The sequence below is a fragment of the Staurois parvus genome, unplaced genomic scaffold, assembly GCF_062004578.1.
Source record: "Staurois parvus isolate SC_StPar_1 unplaced genomic scaffold, SC_StPar_1.0 ptg000058l, whole genome shotgun sequence".
Taxonomy (NCBI): domain Eukaryota; kingdom Metazoa; phylum Chordata; class Amphibia; order Anura; family Ranidae; genus Staurois; species Staurois parvus.
In genome coordinates, this window is record NW_028317854.1 from 7,872,201 (window position 1) to 7,892,737 (window position 20,537).

At 40.4% G+C, this 20,537-nt stretch overlaps 1 protein-coding gene across 1 annotated transcript in view; it reads right to left on the reverse strand.

The window, feature by feature from the left end:
* GALNT17 (polypeptide N-acetylgalactosaminyltransferase 17) overlaps positions 1 to 20,537 on the reverse strand; it is a 586,654-nt gene that overhangs the window by 247,864 nt on the left and 318,253 nt on the right. Inside the window, exon 5 of the mRNA XM_089668484.1 lies at positions 5,644 to 5,841. Coding sequence (XP_089524610.1) covers positions 5,644 to 5,841 — 198 coding nt within the window. The remainder of the gene's footprint in view (positions 1 to 5,643; positions 5,842 to 20,537) is intronic.

The window sequence follows — 20,537 nt, forward strand, 5'->3', positions numbered from 1 at the left end:
CAGCTGTATGTCTGTCATCTGACTGATCCCTCACACAGTACATGAAGTGATAGTCAATGCTTATAATTTATCACATTTACAAGCATATTTGTTCAGGCCCTTATATATATTTTGGACTGGGAAGACTGAGAAAGATGTATAAAGTGCCTTATTGCAAGGAGCTGAATCAACAGTTCCATACCACATATGCATGTTGTGGCTTTATAGCATTTTGTTCCTGCTGTAATACTTTGCAGAAAGACAGAAGCGCTCACAAGAGGAGTGGAGCTCAGTGGGATAAACATACGCCACATGGATAAAATACAGTGGGTCCCAGTCATTTCAAATGAGCCACTAAAGGCAAACATGGAAGCAAAAAGTGTCAAGAGTAGAACAATTCAGGACATTACCATGTGAAGAGCTTTATTGTAGTTCAGTTGTCAATATTTTGGATGCAGATTTCTGTAGTGATAATGTGGGTTGTATGATTTTGCAACCAACACACCATATTAATGGGATAACAATGTTTTTTTGATAGTTCCAATTGGATTATTATGAATGCCTTAAACATTTTAACTGCCTAATAAAACATATACTCATTAACCCTTTATGGTTGTACAGTAGTAAATATGCCATTTTTTAAGGAGATCCTTACAATATTTTTCCACAAGTACTGTATATTTAAGTGTAAATAGGCATATACTGTTTGTCTTCTTTTTCATGGGAACAGGAATATGTACAGTAGGATTGCAAAGTCATGAACATTTATGTCTCCAATAACTAGGCTGTTACCATGGTGATTCTGTAAGTGTATTAGCTACTTGGCTTCAGGGATTTATCCAATGTTAACAACAAATTATGATGATGGTGATAGGGAATGTTATTATTTGTCAGTGATATTGACAAAGCAGAAGCTATCTGAAAAAGATGACTTGAAAGCAAGATATGAAGTATGATAGGTATGTTGAACCAAAGCATTGAGATTTACACGTTACATTTTTTTAGGAACACAACTATACATTAGTTGCATTCCTGAAAATGTTTAAATTGTATTTTACCCCAACATTGCAGATCCCTAAAATGGATATGTTGTATCATGTGTGGTGTTTAATTTTTGCTCTTTTTGTATTTCTTTCTTTTTGTGTGAAATCCATGGTTATCCTGCCATTCTCTCTGCTTTCCTATTTTACCATGACCATTTTAGGAATAGAAGCACAGACGTCCAACATGGTCAAGTTTCTGGCTGTGATGGCAATGACTTTTGTTCCCCCCCCCCCCCTTCGGCCACACACACACAGCTCCTCAATGGGAAGTGTATTTGCTCATTCTCTGCCTGTCTTACCCTCCACAGTCTCCAATCCCACTTCTCCAAACCCCTTGTGCAGATGAGAACAAGGTCATATGATTACATATTAATGAAATATATACCATATATATATATATATATACATACACAGAATATAATTGTTTTGCTTTGCATTTCTATTTTAATAATGGATTACAAAGGTGAGGGTTCACATACTGTATACAGTACTTTAACATATAAAACTGCACTACATTCCTACTGGCAGACTACACTATTTGTGTGCCTTTCTTTCTTTTAAAGCTGTATTTTAAATTTTATGCTGAAAAATGTAGGTTCTATCTGTAATAGTAATTCTCATGTCATTGACTTGACAATTTTAAAAACAACTTAAATTACTTTTGAATGTTAGTCATAACTTTATTATTGCCATATGTCTTTATTATAGATTGTGACTAAATGGAATAAGAACTGGAGTATGAATAATACAAAATGCCTTGTACAGAAAGTGGTTGTATTTAATGACTCACATTCCTGTTAACAATAACCTTCCCCTCTGGCAACGGCCATGGTCATTCCAAATTGTTTCCCTTGGAATCATGATACTAATAAGTAAATGTTTTCTTATGGAAAAATTCTAGGATTGTCTGTACTTTGACATTCACATTAATTAATAATGGGATATTTCCTTAAGCCAGTAGTGCATTAGACATATTACTACCTCTGTAGCACATACTGTAAAGTTTTCTCTTTCCAAAATTATCCCTTGATGAGTAAAATATTTCTAATAAATTATTCACTTTCTCGACAAATAGTGTTGGATCAACTCATAGATGATTACAATCAATAAGCAGTGTTTCTCTTTGCTTGAGCACCCCTTTGGAAATGAATAAAACAGCATAAAAAATAAAACCAGATCTGGAAATAATTAAAACCTGCAGGCTATGTATGTAAATATTGAAAGTAGATGAACATAGCTTAAGGCTAAATTCCAGTCACATGTAATAAGACTTTGCATGTAAAAAGGTACTGTATGTACATGCTTACTTAATAGAATGTCATTTTACAGCAGAGACTAAGGTGCAGAAGAACATAGTGGTGTAATTGTAGCTTAATGAACCACTACATGCTAGACTAGCTGCGAATTGTTTCAGAAAATTCTGATATACTGTACTGGAAATATTCAAAGCCATCCACTTAAGTTATGGTGGTCAATACAAGGCATTAAACGTGTATATCCAGCCAAATCTTATTTTTTTTTGTTTTGAATAAAGTAGGGAAAATTAGAATTATTGTCAAGTTTATATTGTTGTCAGCATCCTCAAAAGGCAGAAGAACTGTTCTGGTGACCATTAACTGAAACAAAGAGTGAGGGGAAATCCAAACTTTTACAGTTGTCAAAGAGTAAGTCTTTCAAAGGCACCTGTTCCAGTGACAACTTTCTAAAACTGGCCATAGACAGATTGAAATTTGGCTGGCTGAGCAGGGACTGGACGAATTTCGATCAGTATAGTTGATCAACATCTGTTGAAAAGAGAAGTTATAATATTCTCATCAATCAGCAATTGACTGGAGCTGATGTTCAGTGTATTCTAACAGGTACAAGTCCTGCTGTTATAATACAATGTCCCAGTGAGGGAATTCCTCCACCCACCTCGCTGTGTGGATGAAGAAATCTGATCGTTTGTTTTGCTTGACCAGATGGCTAAAAAAAATTATAAAAAAGTAATAAAATATAAATTAATAAACTACCCATGTATGGCCAGCATAAGATGGGAATGGGATAAAGGGAAATCTCCCCAAAGGAACACAGACAAAAAAAAATAGACAGACAGGAGTTGTAACCCTTCCCTGCAATATCTAATATCTAAAACGAAAAAACAAATATGATTATACATCCACAGTAATGTTTTTTAAAATACTTAAACTGATTTAAAGTCTGTAAATTATGTGGCTAGATTTTTACACACTCTTATTTAATTTGCTAGTATAGAAATTTAAAAATTATAAATGCAGATACCCTTAGAGGTCAGAGATAAAACATAGTATTACAACTTTGGACTTGGGTCCTGATACCAACTGCCTTATAATAAGGCAGTGGTCCGGCAAAGATCCTGTAGCGCCCAGTGTTAAAACCAATTATGCAGACACTAGTGCATTATGCAGCTAATCAAGGTTTGTGGGTGTACTATTTAATGGATGATCTATTTCAACCCTAATGTTCCACAGTCTAACTCCACCATTGTGGTGGTGAAAATTCCTACCTGGATCAGACAGAGATATCATTTTTTATTCATCAACAATCCTGTTTCTAGAGATGTTAAGAATTGGTAACATAGAATAAATATTGGATGTTTTTGGGACAAGATAGATTCGGGCACAGTTAGTTCCTTAATTTTCAATGTATGTAAATACATTCCCATCTTTCAAAATGCCCTACCAAACTCATACACATGTATCACATTAACATTTGCTTCTTTTCTTTCAAAATGCTTCTAACTAGAATACTCAACATTATAATTAATCTTGCACTGGTCTGATGTCAAAAGTATGAATTACAAATTGGTTTCTGGGGGTGACTGTTTAAAATTAGTGTTTGGCTCCTGGCCAGATGTCTCTAATATATATTCTAAACTGACATTGCCATGGGGTAAAAAAGTCATTAGATATGGCAGATTTCTCATTAAGTTTGCATACAAACTACTTTTAAGTGTCAATAATTAAATGTTTATCTTGCATGCATGCATTAGTTATATACATATACGTAATGTTCCTATGTCTCCTACAAAGGTTTTCTGATAACAGATGCCGCATATAAAGACAGGGGTTTGGTAGTGGTTGTCCGCTGTTATATCACATACAGCTGTTATGACCTGTAAAAACAGGGTTGCCATCTATTTGCCACTTGCTAGTAAAAAAAATTGTGATTTTCTTTCAATATTATAATTAATTGGGAGATCAAAATTCTATTTTTTGCTCAGCAATGGTGGCAAACATACAAACAACTGTTTTGCAATGCAAATTATTATACTGCATTGATTGAACATTTCAACCTGGGTCACCCAAACCCTATCATGTTCATTTAAAATACGCTACCCCCCATGGAGAAGACATGTTACTGGCACACCTTGACTTCTAATTAATTCATTCCTTCCTTTAAAAAATGTAACAAATCTATTGCTGATGCTCATATACATATTCCGCACACTTATGGTCATGTGATTTTCAGAGCATGTGCTTTGTAAGGTGCTTACATGTAAAACAGGTATAGACAGGGAGATGCTGCACATCTCTGTTTATGTAATTTTAGAATATTCCTGCTGCATACTAAAAGGTACTCAGACCAAATACTGGACTTATTGTTGCATCAGCAAAAGAAACTGCTTTGTTTCAGCGCTGCACAGGGTCACCACTGCCTGGTGATGAGAATTCTGAGTGGTCCTCAAATGTCCCTAATGCAACAATAAAACTATACAGTGAATTATGTTCACGGACAGTTAACAAAAAAGAGTTAATCCTATTCAAATTGTGAGAAAAATATTGCTGAAAGTTTTTAGTTGTGCCCAATATTTTTGTCTCATGCTATAGTGTCTAAAATAATTTATGAAAGTGTTTTTTATTCATAGCAGGGGTTGCCAGTTATTATGCATTAACAAAATTCAGTTGTTAGTCTATGCAAACAGCATTTTACGAACTATGTAATCACCCACTGAATCGGCTTAGTTGTCAATTTTTTTCTGGGATTTTGTTTTAAAGGTTGACCTGTATTTCTTATATTTGCAACCCATAAAGCCTTTTAATCTACAACTCTCCTCATCTTAATTCATTTTTTTCTGGAAGCTAATATATGTTCTTTTTTCAGGAAATCATTCACGTTAAAGACATGCTGGTAGGTTAATTGGATCCTGTCTAAACTGACCCTAGTATGTGTATGTATGAATGTGACTTAGGGACCTTAGATTGTATGCCCCTTGAGGGTTAGGGACTGATGTGAATGTTCAATATATATATGTGTAAAGCACTGCGTAAATTGGCAGCGCTATATAAGTACCTGAAACAAAAAGACAAATGTTTTCAGAGTACGTTCTATAAATCTTTCCAGGGTAGATGTTTCCAATATCTCTAAAGACAAAGAAATTAGAAAAGCACTTTATATTTTAATTAGTATTTGTGAGCCGTCTGCATATTGGAGTCAGTTTCTGAATGTTTTGTTTCCTAATACAAATATTACTTCATAACATAACCTTACAGGACTTCTGTGCATTTCATTGTGAAAAATGCATCCTCATCACAACACGCTTTGTCATTTGGAGCATAGGTTATCAATGCCAACAACAAAATACATGGTAGAATTCACCAACCTTATTGGTAAAGATGGATCCCCTGCATCCCACCAGTCTTTAGGAGGACTTATGTACATGCACCAAAGTTCCCAGCTGTATCCATGTGCTGAATTTTCATATCGCTGAACTTCAAATGTATCCTGTTTAATGTTGTCTATGGATGGTAATATGACTCTTCTTCTGTTTTCTTGTATCCGGGAAAGAACTGGCTCAGCCCTTTAAAAAAATAAAAATACAAAATATAAACTTTGATGTTACAATATTTTTTAAATAATAAAAAAAACTTTGAAAACATGGAATATTTAGCAACAGCACTGGGCAAAAAAATGGAAATGGGTGTAAAATTGTTTAGGTCAGTGGTTCTAAGTAGGGATGAGTCAAACATACCTTGGTTTGGTTCGAGACAGGTTTTGCAAATATGACTAAAGTTCAGATGTCCAATCTGGACCCTACTGAAGTCAACGGGAGCCGAATGTCAAAAAAAGTAATGCCCATTTTCTAGGATAATAGGCAAGAGACTTTTAATTAAATGGCATGGGGAGCAGCACACTTTCCAGGTGAATATATACCAAAGCAAAAATTAAAATAAAAAACTTTATTTTGGTGAGAGGAGCGATTTAATAATGCTAAAATCTTGCAAATATCAGATAGTGTCTGACCAAGCTAAAAGTATGGACATTTGTATTTATACTTAACCATGTTACATCTAATACCTGTACACTAACCATGGACCAGAGCAATTTTTAAATTTCTGCTATGGACTTGTTTATTTGGCGATACATTTGACATTACGTAATATAACAAAGTAAAACAAACATTTTTTTTAACCACTTGCTCTCCTGAGGATTTACCCCTCTTCCTGACCAGGCCATTTTTTGCGTTACGGCACTGCATTATTTACTGACAATTGCACGGTCATGCAATGCTGCATCCAAATGACATTTATGTCCTTTTTTTCCCATGAATTGAGCTTTCTTTTGATATCTGCCCAGTACTGGTGAAGTTTGGATCAGCACCATAGAAAGTTAATAAGTTCATCCTGCGCAGCAGCACATCTAATACAAAGAGGAGAGTGCAGGAGACCCATGCAATGGAGCTTGAGAGGGGTATAGTGGGCACAAAGTATTATGTATAGCTGCGAGAGCCTTTGACTGGTTTAATTCCAAACTAGAGTTAGCAAGAACATGTATATAATTATAGCATTAGCAGTTTTAAAAAATTGATTTAGTTATGATATCTATAACATAACAGCATAGCAGCTGATCAGGAGATCTCAGCTGGTAATTTAAAATTCAGAGCTCCTGATACTAAATCTCCTTGTAACCATAACCAGCCACAACCATAGGCAATACAGAGAGAGATACCTTTCCCAAAATATCTCCCTGTAGCCATACCACTAACAATAAACCTCTCTGTAACCATAACACTAACACTCCACCCTCACAGCTATAGCCTTAACACTAAACACCCTGTAACCATACCCCTGTTCTGGACATTAATACTGAAATTTTTTAGATAGACAACTCCTATCCTCATATTGATTAGTGGTTCCAAATTAATACCTACTGCTGTAGGGTACAGACACCAAAAGATATACTCCACACCTTTTAAAATCCCTGTTCTGTATATTTGGTGCATTTGAAGTTTTCTTATACACATGATTACATAGGTATCACATTAATATTACAATTGTACCTTTATGGTAACAAGGGGCGTTACATAGGCAGGCTAATTTCTAATCAGGATTTGAAGGAATGCAAATGTAATGAAAATATTATTAGTACCCTGTGCACAATGAGTGCAGTGTACAAAGCAAAGCATACACAATAGAATACAATTTTATACAGAATTTACAAATTTCCTTTACACCTCTAACAACAACCCTTCTGCAACCATAGTCTTGATGTCTCTGTAACCATAAATCTTACACTATACCTTTGTGTAACCAAAGCCCCAATACTAGATTTAGCTGTAATCACAACACTAACACTAAATCCCCCTGCAATTATAATCCTAACATTAATCCTCCCTGTAACCATAACCTTAACACTAACTCTACATGTACAAAAACTCTAATGCTAAACCTCCATGTAATAAAAATCATACTATAAACCACTGTATTAGTTTAACCTCTTCCCAACCATGCTATAGCCAAAAAATGGCTACAGCATGGTTGTCCAGTTCTGGGAGTGCGTTCATGGATGTCCTCCCAGAATGTGACCCCTGCGCACCGCCAGCGCACACCCAGTGGTGCGCGCCCAGCGCTGTCGGTGATCTCTGGGTCCTATGGACACAGCTGATCACGTGATGAGGTAAAAGGCCAATCACAGTGGCCTTTTGACTATGTGATCACAGCAGATCACAATGTAAATACAGTTGCCGGTTATCAGCTGCACTTTCCTCACACTGTCACAGCGTGAGGAAAGTACTGCTGATAACCAGCAAATATGACAGGGGAGATCTGCACTAATCATCAGGGCACTGATTAACAGTGCCACCCAGCATTGCCCAGCAATGCCGCACAGCAGTGCCCAGCAGTGTCACCCATCAGTGCCCAGCAGTGTCACCTATCAGTACCACCCATCAGTGCCCAGTAGTGTCACCCATCAGTGCCCAGCAGTGTCGCCCATCAGTGCTGCCCAGCTGTACCGCCCATCAGTGCCCAGCAGTGCCGCCCATCAGTGCCATCTGTCAGTGCCTACAGTCCGTGCTATCAGTCAGTGCCACCCATCAGTGCCCATCAGTGCCGCCCATCAGTTCCACCTATCAGTGTCCATCATTGCTGCATATCAGTGCATCATCAGAGCCGCCTCATCAATACCCACCAGTGCCACCTCATCAGCACTGCCTCATCCGTGCTACCTATCAGTGCCACCTCATCAGTGCTGCCTATCAGATCTCATCAGTGCTGCCTATCAGTGCAGCCTCATCAATGCACATCAGTGAAAGAGAGAAATTACCTGTTTGCAAAATTTTATAATAGAAATAAAGGAAACTTTTTTTTTTTTTACATTTTTTGTTCTTTTTTTGTTTACAGTGTGAAAAATAAAAACCCCATTGGCGATTAAATACCACCAAAAGAAAGTTCTATTTGTGTGAAAAAAATTATACAAATTTCATATGGGTACAGTGGTGCATGACTGAGCCATTCAAAATGCAACAGCACTGAAAGCTGAAAATTGGCCTGGGCAGGAAGGGGGTGAAAGTACCCAGTAGGCAAATGGTTAACCCAACACTAACTTTCACTATTTTCAAAACCCTAACCCTCCTTGTAGAAATAATTTTAATAACTAACACAGCGCTGTATACTTTAGGTAGCTGTAACTGTATGTAGCTACATACAATTTATGCAGAGCACACAGAAGGCATATCTAGTAATGAAGGTAATGGTTCAATTGGACCAGCTTGGTTTAAATGAACAATTTAAACTTCACCAAAAGCTTGAGATCAGCTTTAATGAATCAGGAGAACTTTTTCAGTTGTCTATTCTGCTAACTTACTGCTACAGTCAGAATGGTAGAAGAGCTAATAAAGGGTATAGAAAGACAAAACTAAACTACCCCAACTATTAAACACTTTGACAAATGCCAGTGTTGCCAGAAGGATGATATAGGTCAGGGAAGAAGTGTTATTGCTTGTGACAATGTGCAGGAACATTAAGGCAGCTGGAACAGATAAATTCAAGAGACTTACAAAGGAAAAGAGATCAGTGCTCTGGGTTGATAGTTAGACTGAGAAAAATACTGTAGCAGAAGGAAATAATGGAATCATCTATTAAAGTACGTCTTGTTACTGTTTGTTATGTATGCAGAGCAGTGTGCGCCTTTTAAACAAAACTCTCCAAAACTGAGCAAGCACATTGACTGAGATTAAAATTTTCCATCTGGAAGCAGAATAACAAAGGAAGTGCTTTCTTCCGCTTTCCAATTAGATAAGTCACATTGAAATTAGCACTCTCAGCCATCTGGGACCCTTTCTAAAGAGGACAAATCACATCTATATGGAAATGATTAATATTCATCCACGTAGCACATTCTAAAAAATGTAAAAACTGTGACATATGCTTCATTTTCTTCACATACAGGTCATCAACAGCTTTTATAGTCAATATGTGTGGTATATATGTAATAAGATTAACCCCATAATCACTGGTCACTGAAGGTTTTTCTGTCTTTGGTTCCCAGCTGCAGTTTAGTCTAGCAGAATGATTTGTCGGCATGAGATCAAAAGCTTTTTTTCTAAATTTATATTATTATCTTCAGAATGGATAGCATTTTGGCCTCCAACAAAAACATCTTGTTCTATAACCAGGCAGTTACTGGTTTAGGCATTACATAACATGAAAATCCTATTTAGTTCATTAAAATACAATCCTCTCCAAGTCATCTATGCATTGTGAGAAATTTAGCAAACTCCATTTCAGATTCGCACCTATTCTTTAGATAATGGAATATGCTTTGCCAGTGAGTAGAAGGGACTATCAACTATGATCACATGTCCAGCTCTACTGTTGGCATACCAATACAATACCTTGCATCTCTGTAGAGATGTAGAGCCAATGGTGGACTTTTAGCTTAGGTAGTAGCAGGGCTGGGACAAGGCGTGGGTGAAAGAGGCTTATGCCCCGGGTGCATTGTCTCTAGGTAGAGGCAGGTGCACAACTAGAAAACAAATGTAGGGAAGTAAGGTTTAAATCTCCTCCCAGGATAACAGAACATTCAAAGAACACAGTGCCTCTAAGTGTATACTGTGATAATGTTTAATAAGAAGGTAAGTAGTAACTCACATCTTAGAATTTAAAAACAGACTCATATGGAGGATATGTACAATGTCTGTAGCCAGATGTAAGGTGACGGATCCAGACAGGAGATATCCTAGGTCCACCAGCAGATGGTGCTATGTATGTGAAGCATGGGTGGTGAAGCTTGGCAGGGTCTCCAAGATGTCAGGGTTGGTCACGTTCGGCGGCTGACGTCATCAGTGTGTGACGCGTTTCTGAGCATGCGCAGGACGAGCGTTGGCCGGCGTGCTCTTTCATCGGCAGGGGGGAGCAAAGGAGTGGGAGAGCCTTATGTAGAGCAAGGGAGAATGATGCACAGAGCCGAGGGCAGGGAAACATAGGAAGGATCTGTCACAGAGCAGCGGGAAGCCATCTGTGACCGGGAGATATTAGTCTAACATTGGCAGAAGGAATAGTTTACATGAGATGACAGATTAAAGATATTGACTTAACATAAGAAAGCATAAAAATGTTAAGCCAATGTCTTTAATCTGTCCATCATCCTCCCTCGCTCTACATAAAGACAGCGTAAGAAGAGGAGCAAGGGCATGTGGGATTAGGTCTGCTGAAAATGTAATGGAATCCAAGAGCAGGAGTGTGTATAGCAAGATAGAGTTCAAAGATATAGGGTGAGAAAAGGTTGGGGGAGCCATGACAGGGAAGACAAAGGTACAGGGTGCAAATCTACCAAGTCAATGGTGGCCTAAAGAGATAAATGGTATGTTTTGTGCAAGCAAACTTTACAAGCAAACAGGATTTGTTTGTTAATTCTGGGTTGAGAGGATCCCCATATAAATTGCAGGGTGTTACACTGATGGTTGCAGAGTATATGAGAAGGAACAGGGATTAATAATATCCAGAAGGCATACAGGAGTTTGGGTAAGTAAGTCATCCTAACTGCATTAATCCTGCCAAACCAAGTTGGTGGAAAGTGACTCCAGGGGGGCAAGAGTTCAGATAATTTTTTAAACAGCAAAGGAAAATAAGCTTGGTACAGTCCTTCATAAGTGGGGGACAATTGTATCTCCAGAAAGTAAGCCACTGAAAGGAAAGGACCATTTTAAAGCTTTACGTGACTGACATCACCCTATACTTGGCAGGGTTAACACGGAGACCAGAAAGAAAGGCAAAAGTATCCAGTAAAGACATTAGGTTAGGCAAAGAAAGCTTAGGGGAAGTCAAAGTCAATAGCATGTCATCCGCAAATAAAGACATTTTATGGGGGGAGCAAGCAATATCTATACCCATAACATCAGGATGACTGTGGACTGGGGGATGGGAGGTGGAGCTTTGTGGTGGTGTTTCCAGTTACACCACAGACTTGGTTTTATTTCAGTGACATTGCTAATGCAAGGACATTTTTTCCTTTCAGTGACCTACCAACCCAGGGACAATTTGCCACTGGTAATCCCATATGTGTGCATTAATTTTAAACCTTACAGTTTTCTGCAGTGTACGACAAATATTGTTACTTTTTTATTGCATGCAACAAACATTACAAACATTTTGATGCATGCTGATATATTGGCCCTGTCCTCTTCTCCATCCAGCAGGGTTGGTGGGGGATGTTAGATTGGGGGGTGGGGTACAGTTTCCCATTTTTGCCCTTGGAATGGGTAGTTGGGTTTTTTATTAGATGACATGCATGCGAATGCTAGATGCTAATATTCCAAAACTAATCAGTAGTCATTAAATCTTCAACCTTCAATCTTTGAACGCTGGATGATCTGCATGTGGATCAACATCAGCTCGCAGCCCAAGCTCCTCTCCTACTGCTTCAAGAGTAAAGAAATAATTTCTACCTCCTCAAGCCTGGGCTTCCAGTTGACCTGACCAGCTGGTAATCCCTCATTATGATTTTATGATGGACCAGATCCATGACTTTGGAAAGTTAGCTGAGGGTAAATGTGAGTATCCTTATGCAAGCATAGGACCTGTTGCAGTTTCCATTAATGACTTCCTTACTCCTTATGTCAATGAAGGGCACCTTTATCAGCCTTTTACTATGGGTCAACAATAAGTACTTGCTTTTAAGACTTCCTGAAAACCAGACGTGTGTAGTTTGCATCTATGTACTTACTGGCATAGTTGCCCACAATGATAGTTATTGCCTAATAGGCCTGATTTTTAATTTAGTTTACTCTGCTGCCACCCTTTTTTTTATGATACATTACAGTGCTAAGAGGTGCATTGCTCTAAAAAAAACGTAGTATGCACACACTGGGGCAGGGGTGGACTGACCATTTGGAAACTCAGGCACTGTCTGAGGGCACGGGGTCAGTAGGGGGCCCCATGAGATGCCCCTGGTACCTTTTTCATAGGCTTTTTTGAGTTTGGGCAAGGACACAGGGGCCCCATGATCCCCTATTGCCCGCGGGCCTCATGAGTTGTCAGTCCGCCCCTGGCCTGGGCAAAGTTCCATCAGGAAGTGAGGTTAAACTTATGCTAGAAAATCCCAGGATCCTGTGAATTGCTCTTTTGTGACAACAATGGAAACTTACATGTAGCAGTGCACCTGGGTACAGGGTGAATAGGTTGCATCATACAGAGTGTTGGGTTAGCCCAGGAAATCTTTAATGCAGAGGCTTTGCTGGAGCCACATTGTATCTATTACAATTCTCTCTCCTGCTCAGGCTTGCCCCATGGTTTTAGGAATAACTCTCTTACTACTTGTCTGCAAGTTTTGTATAGCTAGATATAACTAGCTAGATATAACCCTAAACTGCAGATGGACCTGTGGTTTGCTTGTAGCCGGCTGCATGATGTCTGTCCATTAATGCTTTGTACTATAATGTTGCAAGACTAAGGTCCTTATTACATTGTTTAAATACATTGTTTAAATTAGAGAGTACCAACTGACACCCTTCTACACAGAACCCCCAAATGTAGCGAACTCTGTTTACTTCTTAGGAACCTAGCTGTGTTCTGTCCGAGGTTGCATGTCATTCTTCAGACTTTCTACCTCCCCCAAGCTAGTTTTACTGCCTTGGAGTAATGGATCTATCTGAATTGACCTATATCCAGTTCACCCCCACGTACTTCTTTAGATGGCCTAGCCAGTCTTTTTTTTATAATCAAATATTTATTGAAGTTTTACAGTACAGAAAAACCTGCATAGGATCAAATATATCTGGTAAAAGAATACAGAGATATGATCCAGCATATAGAATTCAATCAACAAGTTGACATCTGAAACATAGGTCATAAGTATGTCATCCCAATCATATATGATTTAGCGTACAATATCTTATACAGCTCAGAACACAAGAAGAGAAAAGAAAAACACAAACAATACATTAACCTGAGAAAAGTGTTTCCTGGGAAATATGTCCACTGCAAACATCTAGGTGTGTGAGATGAATTGGGTTGCATAATAGGAAAGCCTATAACTCTATATAGGACAAAACAATGAGAGAGCCCAATCAAAGCTAACATGTTGGGGGGACCATAAAAACAAGTGGGTTCCATGGGCCTTTAATGGATCATCTGGGATTACCTTACAATAATACATCCAGCCTGACCATACATCCTGGAAATTATTTAACTGATTTTTGGCCGTATGCTCTAATGTTCTGCTTCCATAATGATGTTCACCTCTCGCTTTCAATTTGCTAATGTGGGGCAAACAACCTTTCTCCAGTAACGTGGAATCAGGCTTTTAACCACATTTAACAAATGAGGAGTGACACTCTTCTTAACCTTTTCCCATCCGCCCATTCTATATACTGTAGATGGCAGATGGGAAGCAGCGCAGATGCAGGCTAATGTTCCTGTATGTCAGCCTGCATCGATGGCTCCTGCCCAGCTGCGAGCCAGGTTCTCTGTGTTGCCTGGACACAGCGGATCACATTACCACTGTGTTGGGGGCGATCACGTGGTGTTTTACCATGTGGCTGATGTGACCAATCATAGCACTCACATAGTAAATAGTAGAAACTGAAAGTAAAGATCAGTTCTCTCTGCTCTCAGTTTGAGAGCAGAGAGAAGCAATCCTGCAGTGTGTGAATGTACAGCAACCTGTCAGGCTACTTGTACACTCACACACCGCAGTTCCAGCCACCCCAGTGCCCCAGGTTAGTGCCCCAGTATCCCTGATCACTGTCCCACAATAACAATAATACATAATGCAGGGAGGGCCTGTCACCTGTCCCAGTGTGCACAAAATACCCCCATACACCATACCAATGTTCTGCTGATTCAAACACTAGGCCTGGAAGGCATGTACACTCGTGTACATCCCACTCCCATGTTACTTTCCTCACCCTTCTTCTCCTAACCTCTGGGGATATCTCCCCAAACCCTGGTCCTCCAGTATCTCACCCCCACACCAGGCATCCTCTTTCTTCCAGGAATAGCAGCAATCCCCTCAATTTAATATCAGTCGCTGTGCTCCCAAAAACCACCCTCCCTTTTTCATGTGCGCTCTGGAACGCCCACTCTGTCTGTAATAAGCTCACCTCAGTCCATGACCTTTTTGTCTTCCGCTCTCTTATCCTACTAGCAATTACAGAAACCTGGCTTCAAGCAGCAGATTCTTCTTCTCCCGCAGCACTTTCCTATGGAGGCCTCCTCTGGACCCACTTACCCAGACCCAGTGGTCGGAAAGGAGGTGGGGTTGGTTTGCTTCTATCCCCACACAGCACCTTTCAAGTCCTCCCTAACCCTCCCTCTGTATCCTTCTCTTCTTTTGAGACTCACTGCATTCGGCTGTTTTCTCCCATTTCTCTGTGGGTTGCAGTGATCTATCAGCCTCCTGGACCAGTGTTCCACTTTCTTGATGATTTCTCCGCCTGGCTACCCTACTTTCTCTCCCCTGAACTACCCACTATCATTCTCAGAGATCTTAACATCCCTATTAATGTCAACAACCTGGCTACATCCCAACTCTGCAACATAACCTCATCTTTTGCATTAGCAAAATGTATACAGTCCTACACTCACCCTGATGGGAATACATTAGACCTTGTTTTCTCCCTACAACCTCACAAACACCCCCTTTCCTCTCTCTGATCACAATCTCATCACCTTCACAGTCTCCTCATCTTCAAACATCTATCCCTCCAAGTAGCAAACAATTACCAGTAGAAACCTTCACAACTTGAACCCTGCTCCTTTCCACTCTGCATCTGACCAACTCTTTGACAGAATCTCTCCCCTGTCCTGCCTTGACCTGGCCACTGCTATCTACAACAGTTCGCTTTCATCCACATTAGACTCATTTGCTCCTATAACAACACGATGCATCAGGCCCCGACCATTACAACCTTGGCAGACTGACAACACCACAAATCTTAAATGACATAGTCGTGCTGTGGAGCGATTGTGGCGTAAAACCAAATCTCAGCAAGCATTCACCTTATATAAATGTGCTTTCTTAACATACAATTCCTTCCTCCATGCTGCCAAACAAGCCTCTTCTTATTAATACCTTGTCATCCAGTCTTCGTCTCTTCTCTACTTTTAACTCTCTACTTTCTCCACCTCCACCCAGTACCTCACTCACTGCTTACGAGATTGCAAATCATTTCAAAAACAAGATTGATGCAATTTGTAGGGGCATCGCCACGGCACAGACATCCATCCCACGTAGCATACCTTACACTAAACCTCCCTCAACACTTTCCACTTTTGACCTTTCTACTACCAAAGAGGTCACTAAGGTTTTCTCAGAAGCCCGTCTCACTACCTTCCCCTGGATCCTGTCCCCTACCAACTACTACGGTCACCCTCTTCTTCTATCCTATGCTCCCTCACTTACATCTTCAACCTCTCCCTCTCTAACGGTGCTTTCCCCACCCCTCTAAAGCATGCACACATCACTCCCATACTTAAAAAGCCCTCCATTGACCCCACCAGCCTGAACAACCTAAGACCCATCTCCCTGCTGCCATTTACCTCTAAACTCCTAGAACGCTTAGTCTACAATCGCCTGAGCTCCCACCTCACTGACAACAACCTTCTTGACCCTTTACAGTCTGGCTTTCGCTCGGTACACTCCACTGAAACTGCCCTACTAAAACACACTAATGATCTACTAACTGCTAAAACCAATGGCCACTGCTCCGTATTCTTACTACTTGACCTCTCTGTGGCTTTTGATACGGTTGACCATCCCCTCCTCAAAAAACTACACTCTCTTGGCCTCCGAGACTCCGCTCTCTCCTGGTTCTCCTCCTACCTATCGCAGCGCTCCTTCAGCATTACCTATAACTCTGCCTCCTCCTCCTCTTCACTCCCTCTTTCTGTAGGGGTCATTCAAGGTTCTGTCCTTGGACCCCTGCTGTTCTCCATCTTCACCTCCTCCCTTGGTCACTTGATAAACTCCCATGGCTTTAAGTACCATCTCTATGCTGATGACACACAAATCTATCTTTCTACCCCTCACCTCACTCCTTCAGTCTCATCTCGCATTACTAACCTACTAAGCAACATATCGGCATGGATGTCACTCCACTTTCTCAAACTCAGTCTTTCCAAAACTGAGCTCTTAGTATTCCCTCCAGCCTGTGCCCCCTCCTTTGACTTCTCCATGAAGATCAATAACACAATAATCAGTCCCTCCCCTCATAGCAGGGTATTAGGTGTAATCCTAGACTTCCATCTGTTCTTTCAGTCCCAAATCCAATCGCTGTCCATATCTTGTAGACTTCACTTCCGCAACATCTCCAAGATATGGCCGTTCTTAACCTCGGAAACCACTAAGCAACTTATTTACTCCCTTGTTATATCTCGCCTTGACTATTGTAACTCCCTCCTCATTGGCCTACCTCATTGCAGGCTATCCCCTCTTCAGTCTATCATGAATGCTGCTGCCAGACTCATCCACCTTACTAACCATTCTGTATCAGCCACCCCTCTCTGCCAATCCCTCCACTGGCTTCCATTTGCCAAACAGATAAAACTCAAAACATTAACAATAACATATAAAGCCATTTTCTTACTCTGCCCCAAAATACATCACCGATCTTGTCTCCAAATATCACCCAAACCGTACTCTCCGCTCCTTGCACGAGCTCCTGCTCTCTAGCTCCCTTGTATCCTCCTCCCATGCTCATCTACAGGACTTCTCCAGAGCTTCCCCATCCTCTGGAACTCTCTACCCCAATTTATCAGACTATCGCCTACTCTGCTCACTTTTAGGCGATCTCTGAAAACCTATTTCTTCAGGGAAGCCTATCCTGCCCTCAGCTAATAATGCAATCTTCTACTCTTCCAACCAGTCCATCCCCCACAGTTACTACCTTTTGTACCATTAGCCCCTCCCTCCTAGATTGTAAGCTCCAAGGAGCAGGGCCCTCCTATCCCTCTTGTATTGAACTGTATTGTTGCTGTATTGTCTCACGTTATATTGTAAAGCGCTCAGCAAATTGTTGGCGCTATATAAATCCTGTATAATAATAATGATCACTACCATAGCAGTGTCCCAGTCACCGCCATACCCCAAATCAACACCCTCATCACTGCCATTTCCCATACTAGCACCCTGATCACCGCCATACACCATTCCAGTGCCCTGACCACCGCCATACATCATACCAGCACCACGATCACTGCCATACTCCACACCAGCATCCTGATCACTGCTATGCCCCGTACCAGTGTTCTGATCAACCCCAAAAAACATTATTTTGTATCAGAATACATTTTGGCCTAAATTTATGAAGGAAAATGATCTATTTACAAAACAAAAACTAAGCAAAAAATTATTTCTTTTTGAAAATGTTTGGTATTTTTTCATTATATAGCAAAAAATAAAAAACCCAGTAGGGATAAAATACCACCAAAAGAAAGCTCTACCTGTCTCCAAAAAAGATAAAATTTTATATGGGTACATTGTTTCATGACTATGTAATTGTCACTCAAACTGTGATAGTGCTGAAAGCTGAAAAGTGTCCAGACTTGAAGTGGTTAATAGAGGAGGGTGTATTATGAAATAGATATTGTAATGGAGTGCCAGTGACTGGTCAGAGGGTAGTTTTTTTAATCCAGGGGGTGATGGCGTCCCAAAAGCCCCTGATCCTGGGGCAGGACCACCAAATATGTATAAAGTAGTCCCGTTTTCCACATCCCCTCCACCACCTAGGATCAGCAGTTGGATAACAGTAATCCAGGTAGGAGGGGGTTTTATACCACCTAGTAAAGATGTGAGGGGGAGAAAATTTGCATCAAGCTCTGTCTCCCACTCTCTGAGATAGTATGGGATTGTGGCTACTTGAGATCCCAGGACAAGCTTATACAAATGAGAAAGGAGATGTCCGCATTCCACACATACAGTAGATTCAAACGGGGAAAACATATTCTGAGACCTCAATGTGGGTGCAATTTACCAAAGAAGCCTTGTAATTGCTGATACCACTAATGAGCCATCTGGAATGACCCATATGCCAAATGCAATGACTCTAGAGGTAGTTTACCTTCCGGTACGAATTTAGCACAAGAGGTATCTCCATCATCCCCCATGAGTGAAAAAAGCGGAAATATTCCCCCCGAGGGAAAGTCCCCATATGGCGTCAAAGGGGAGGTCTTAGTGGCAAACTTACCATCCTTATTCAACTTATCTCGTAAGGAGGGTGTATGCTGTTGTCAGTGGGGACTTCCATTCTGAGGGTCCTCTAGCAACAATGGGAAGCCAAAGGGCCCCCGCCAATTTATACACGCCATTGACTTTTCTAGGGGAACCAAACTTTGGTTGATGAGTTATGTCGCCAATTTAAAATCCACACTACGGCCATAGCCTTGCAATAAAATTTATTCATTTAAAAAAGGTCTGCAGTAAGAAAATGGGGATTGAATACAGTAGATAGATATTGTGTAGGAGGATGGTCATTGTAAACAAATTTATCTGCCCAAACCATGTTAGGGGGTAATCCTGCCATAGTTTCAAATCTCTCACCAATCTGTCCAAGAGTGTGCCATAATTAAGATCATATAATAATTTGAGATCTGCCAAAATATGTGTTCCCAAATACGGAAGGGATCCCACCCGCCACATAAACTGGTAAGACTGCTGCAATAAGGCAATGATATATGATGGGATATGGATTGGAAGAAGTTCAGATTTGTTGAAATTAATTTTGAAATGAGATAATAATCTGAACTGATGCAGTTCCTCCATTAGCGCTGGAAGGGAGATATGGGGTTGGGAAAGATAGAAGAGGAGATCGTCGGCATATGCCGACACTTTATGTTCAGTGGAGCCAATAAGGATCCCAGCAATATTCCCATTACTCCTGAAGGTCCTGAGGAAAGGTTCCAAGACTAAGGCAAACAGCAATCGGGACAGTGGGAAGTCCTATTTCCAATATAAAAAGGATCCCATTTACTTTCACCCTGGTCTTTGGACCTCGTTATAGTGCCAGTATCGAGCCAAGCATTCACTTACCCAGCAGGGAAATGAGCCTGTAATTTGAACAAGACTGAGGACCCTTCTTAGGCTTTGGTAAAACTGTAATGTGGGCCAAGAGTGCCTCAGAAGGTAAGAGGTTGGTGGCTGTTATGGTGTTAAAGTAGCATCAACTAATACTGTGAACAATTTCTTGTAATATTGATTAGTAAAGCCATCTGGGCCAGGACTCTTGCCTAAAGGAAGGTCAGAAACAATGGCGCCCAACTCCATAGAGGTTATAGGGTGCTCAAGTTCTTCAAATATGGTAGAGGAGAATCATGGAAAGGTAAACAAATCTGTAACATCTCAACCTGGGAAGGCCTCCCAGAAGGGGAGGAGGCAGATGGGATGTTGTAAAGCAATTTATAAAAGAGTTTAAACTCTCGAGCAATAGATGAGGTGTCCACCACTCACTTGTCTTGTACGGTTAAACTATGAACATGATGCAACACCTGTTGCTTCTTCAACATCCTAGCTAGTAGGTGACCACATTTATTCTCATATTTATAGTGGCAGTGAGCATAATATCGTAGTTTATCCTTTGCCATACGTTCTAAATGGGAGGACAGGGAGGCGTGTAGGGAATCTAAGGCCTGTGCATCTGCAGAATCACAGTGTTTCCTATGTTTGATCTCAAGGGCATGAATCTTTTCCAAGAGATCCTCTATTTCTTTTTGTTTTGCCTTTTTGACCCGGGATCCATGAGCAATCACTTCCCATCTGATCTGGCCCTCCCAGATTGCTTGT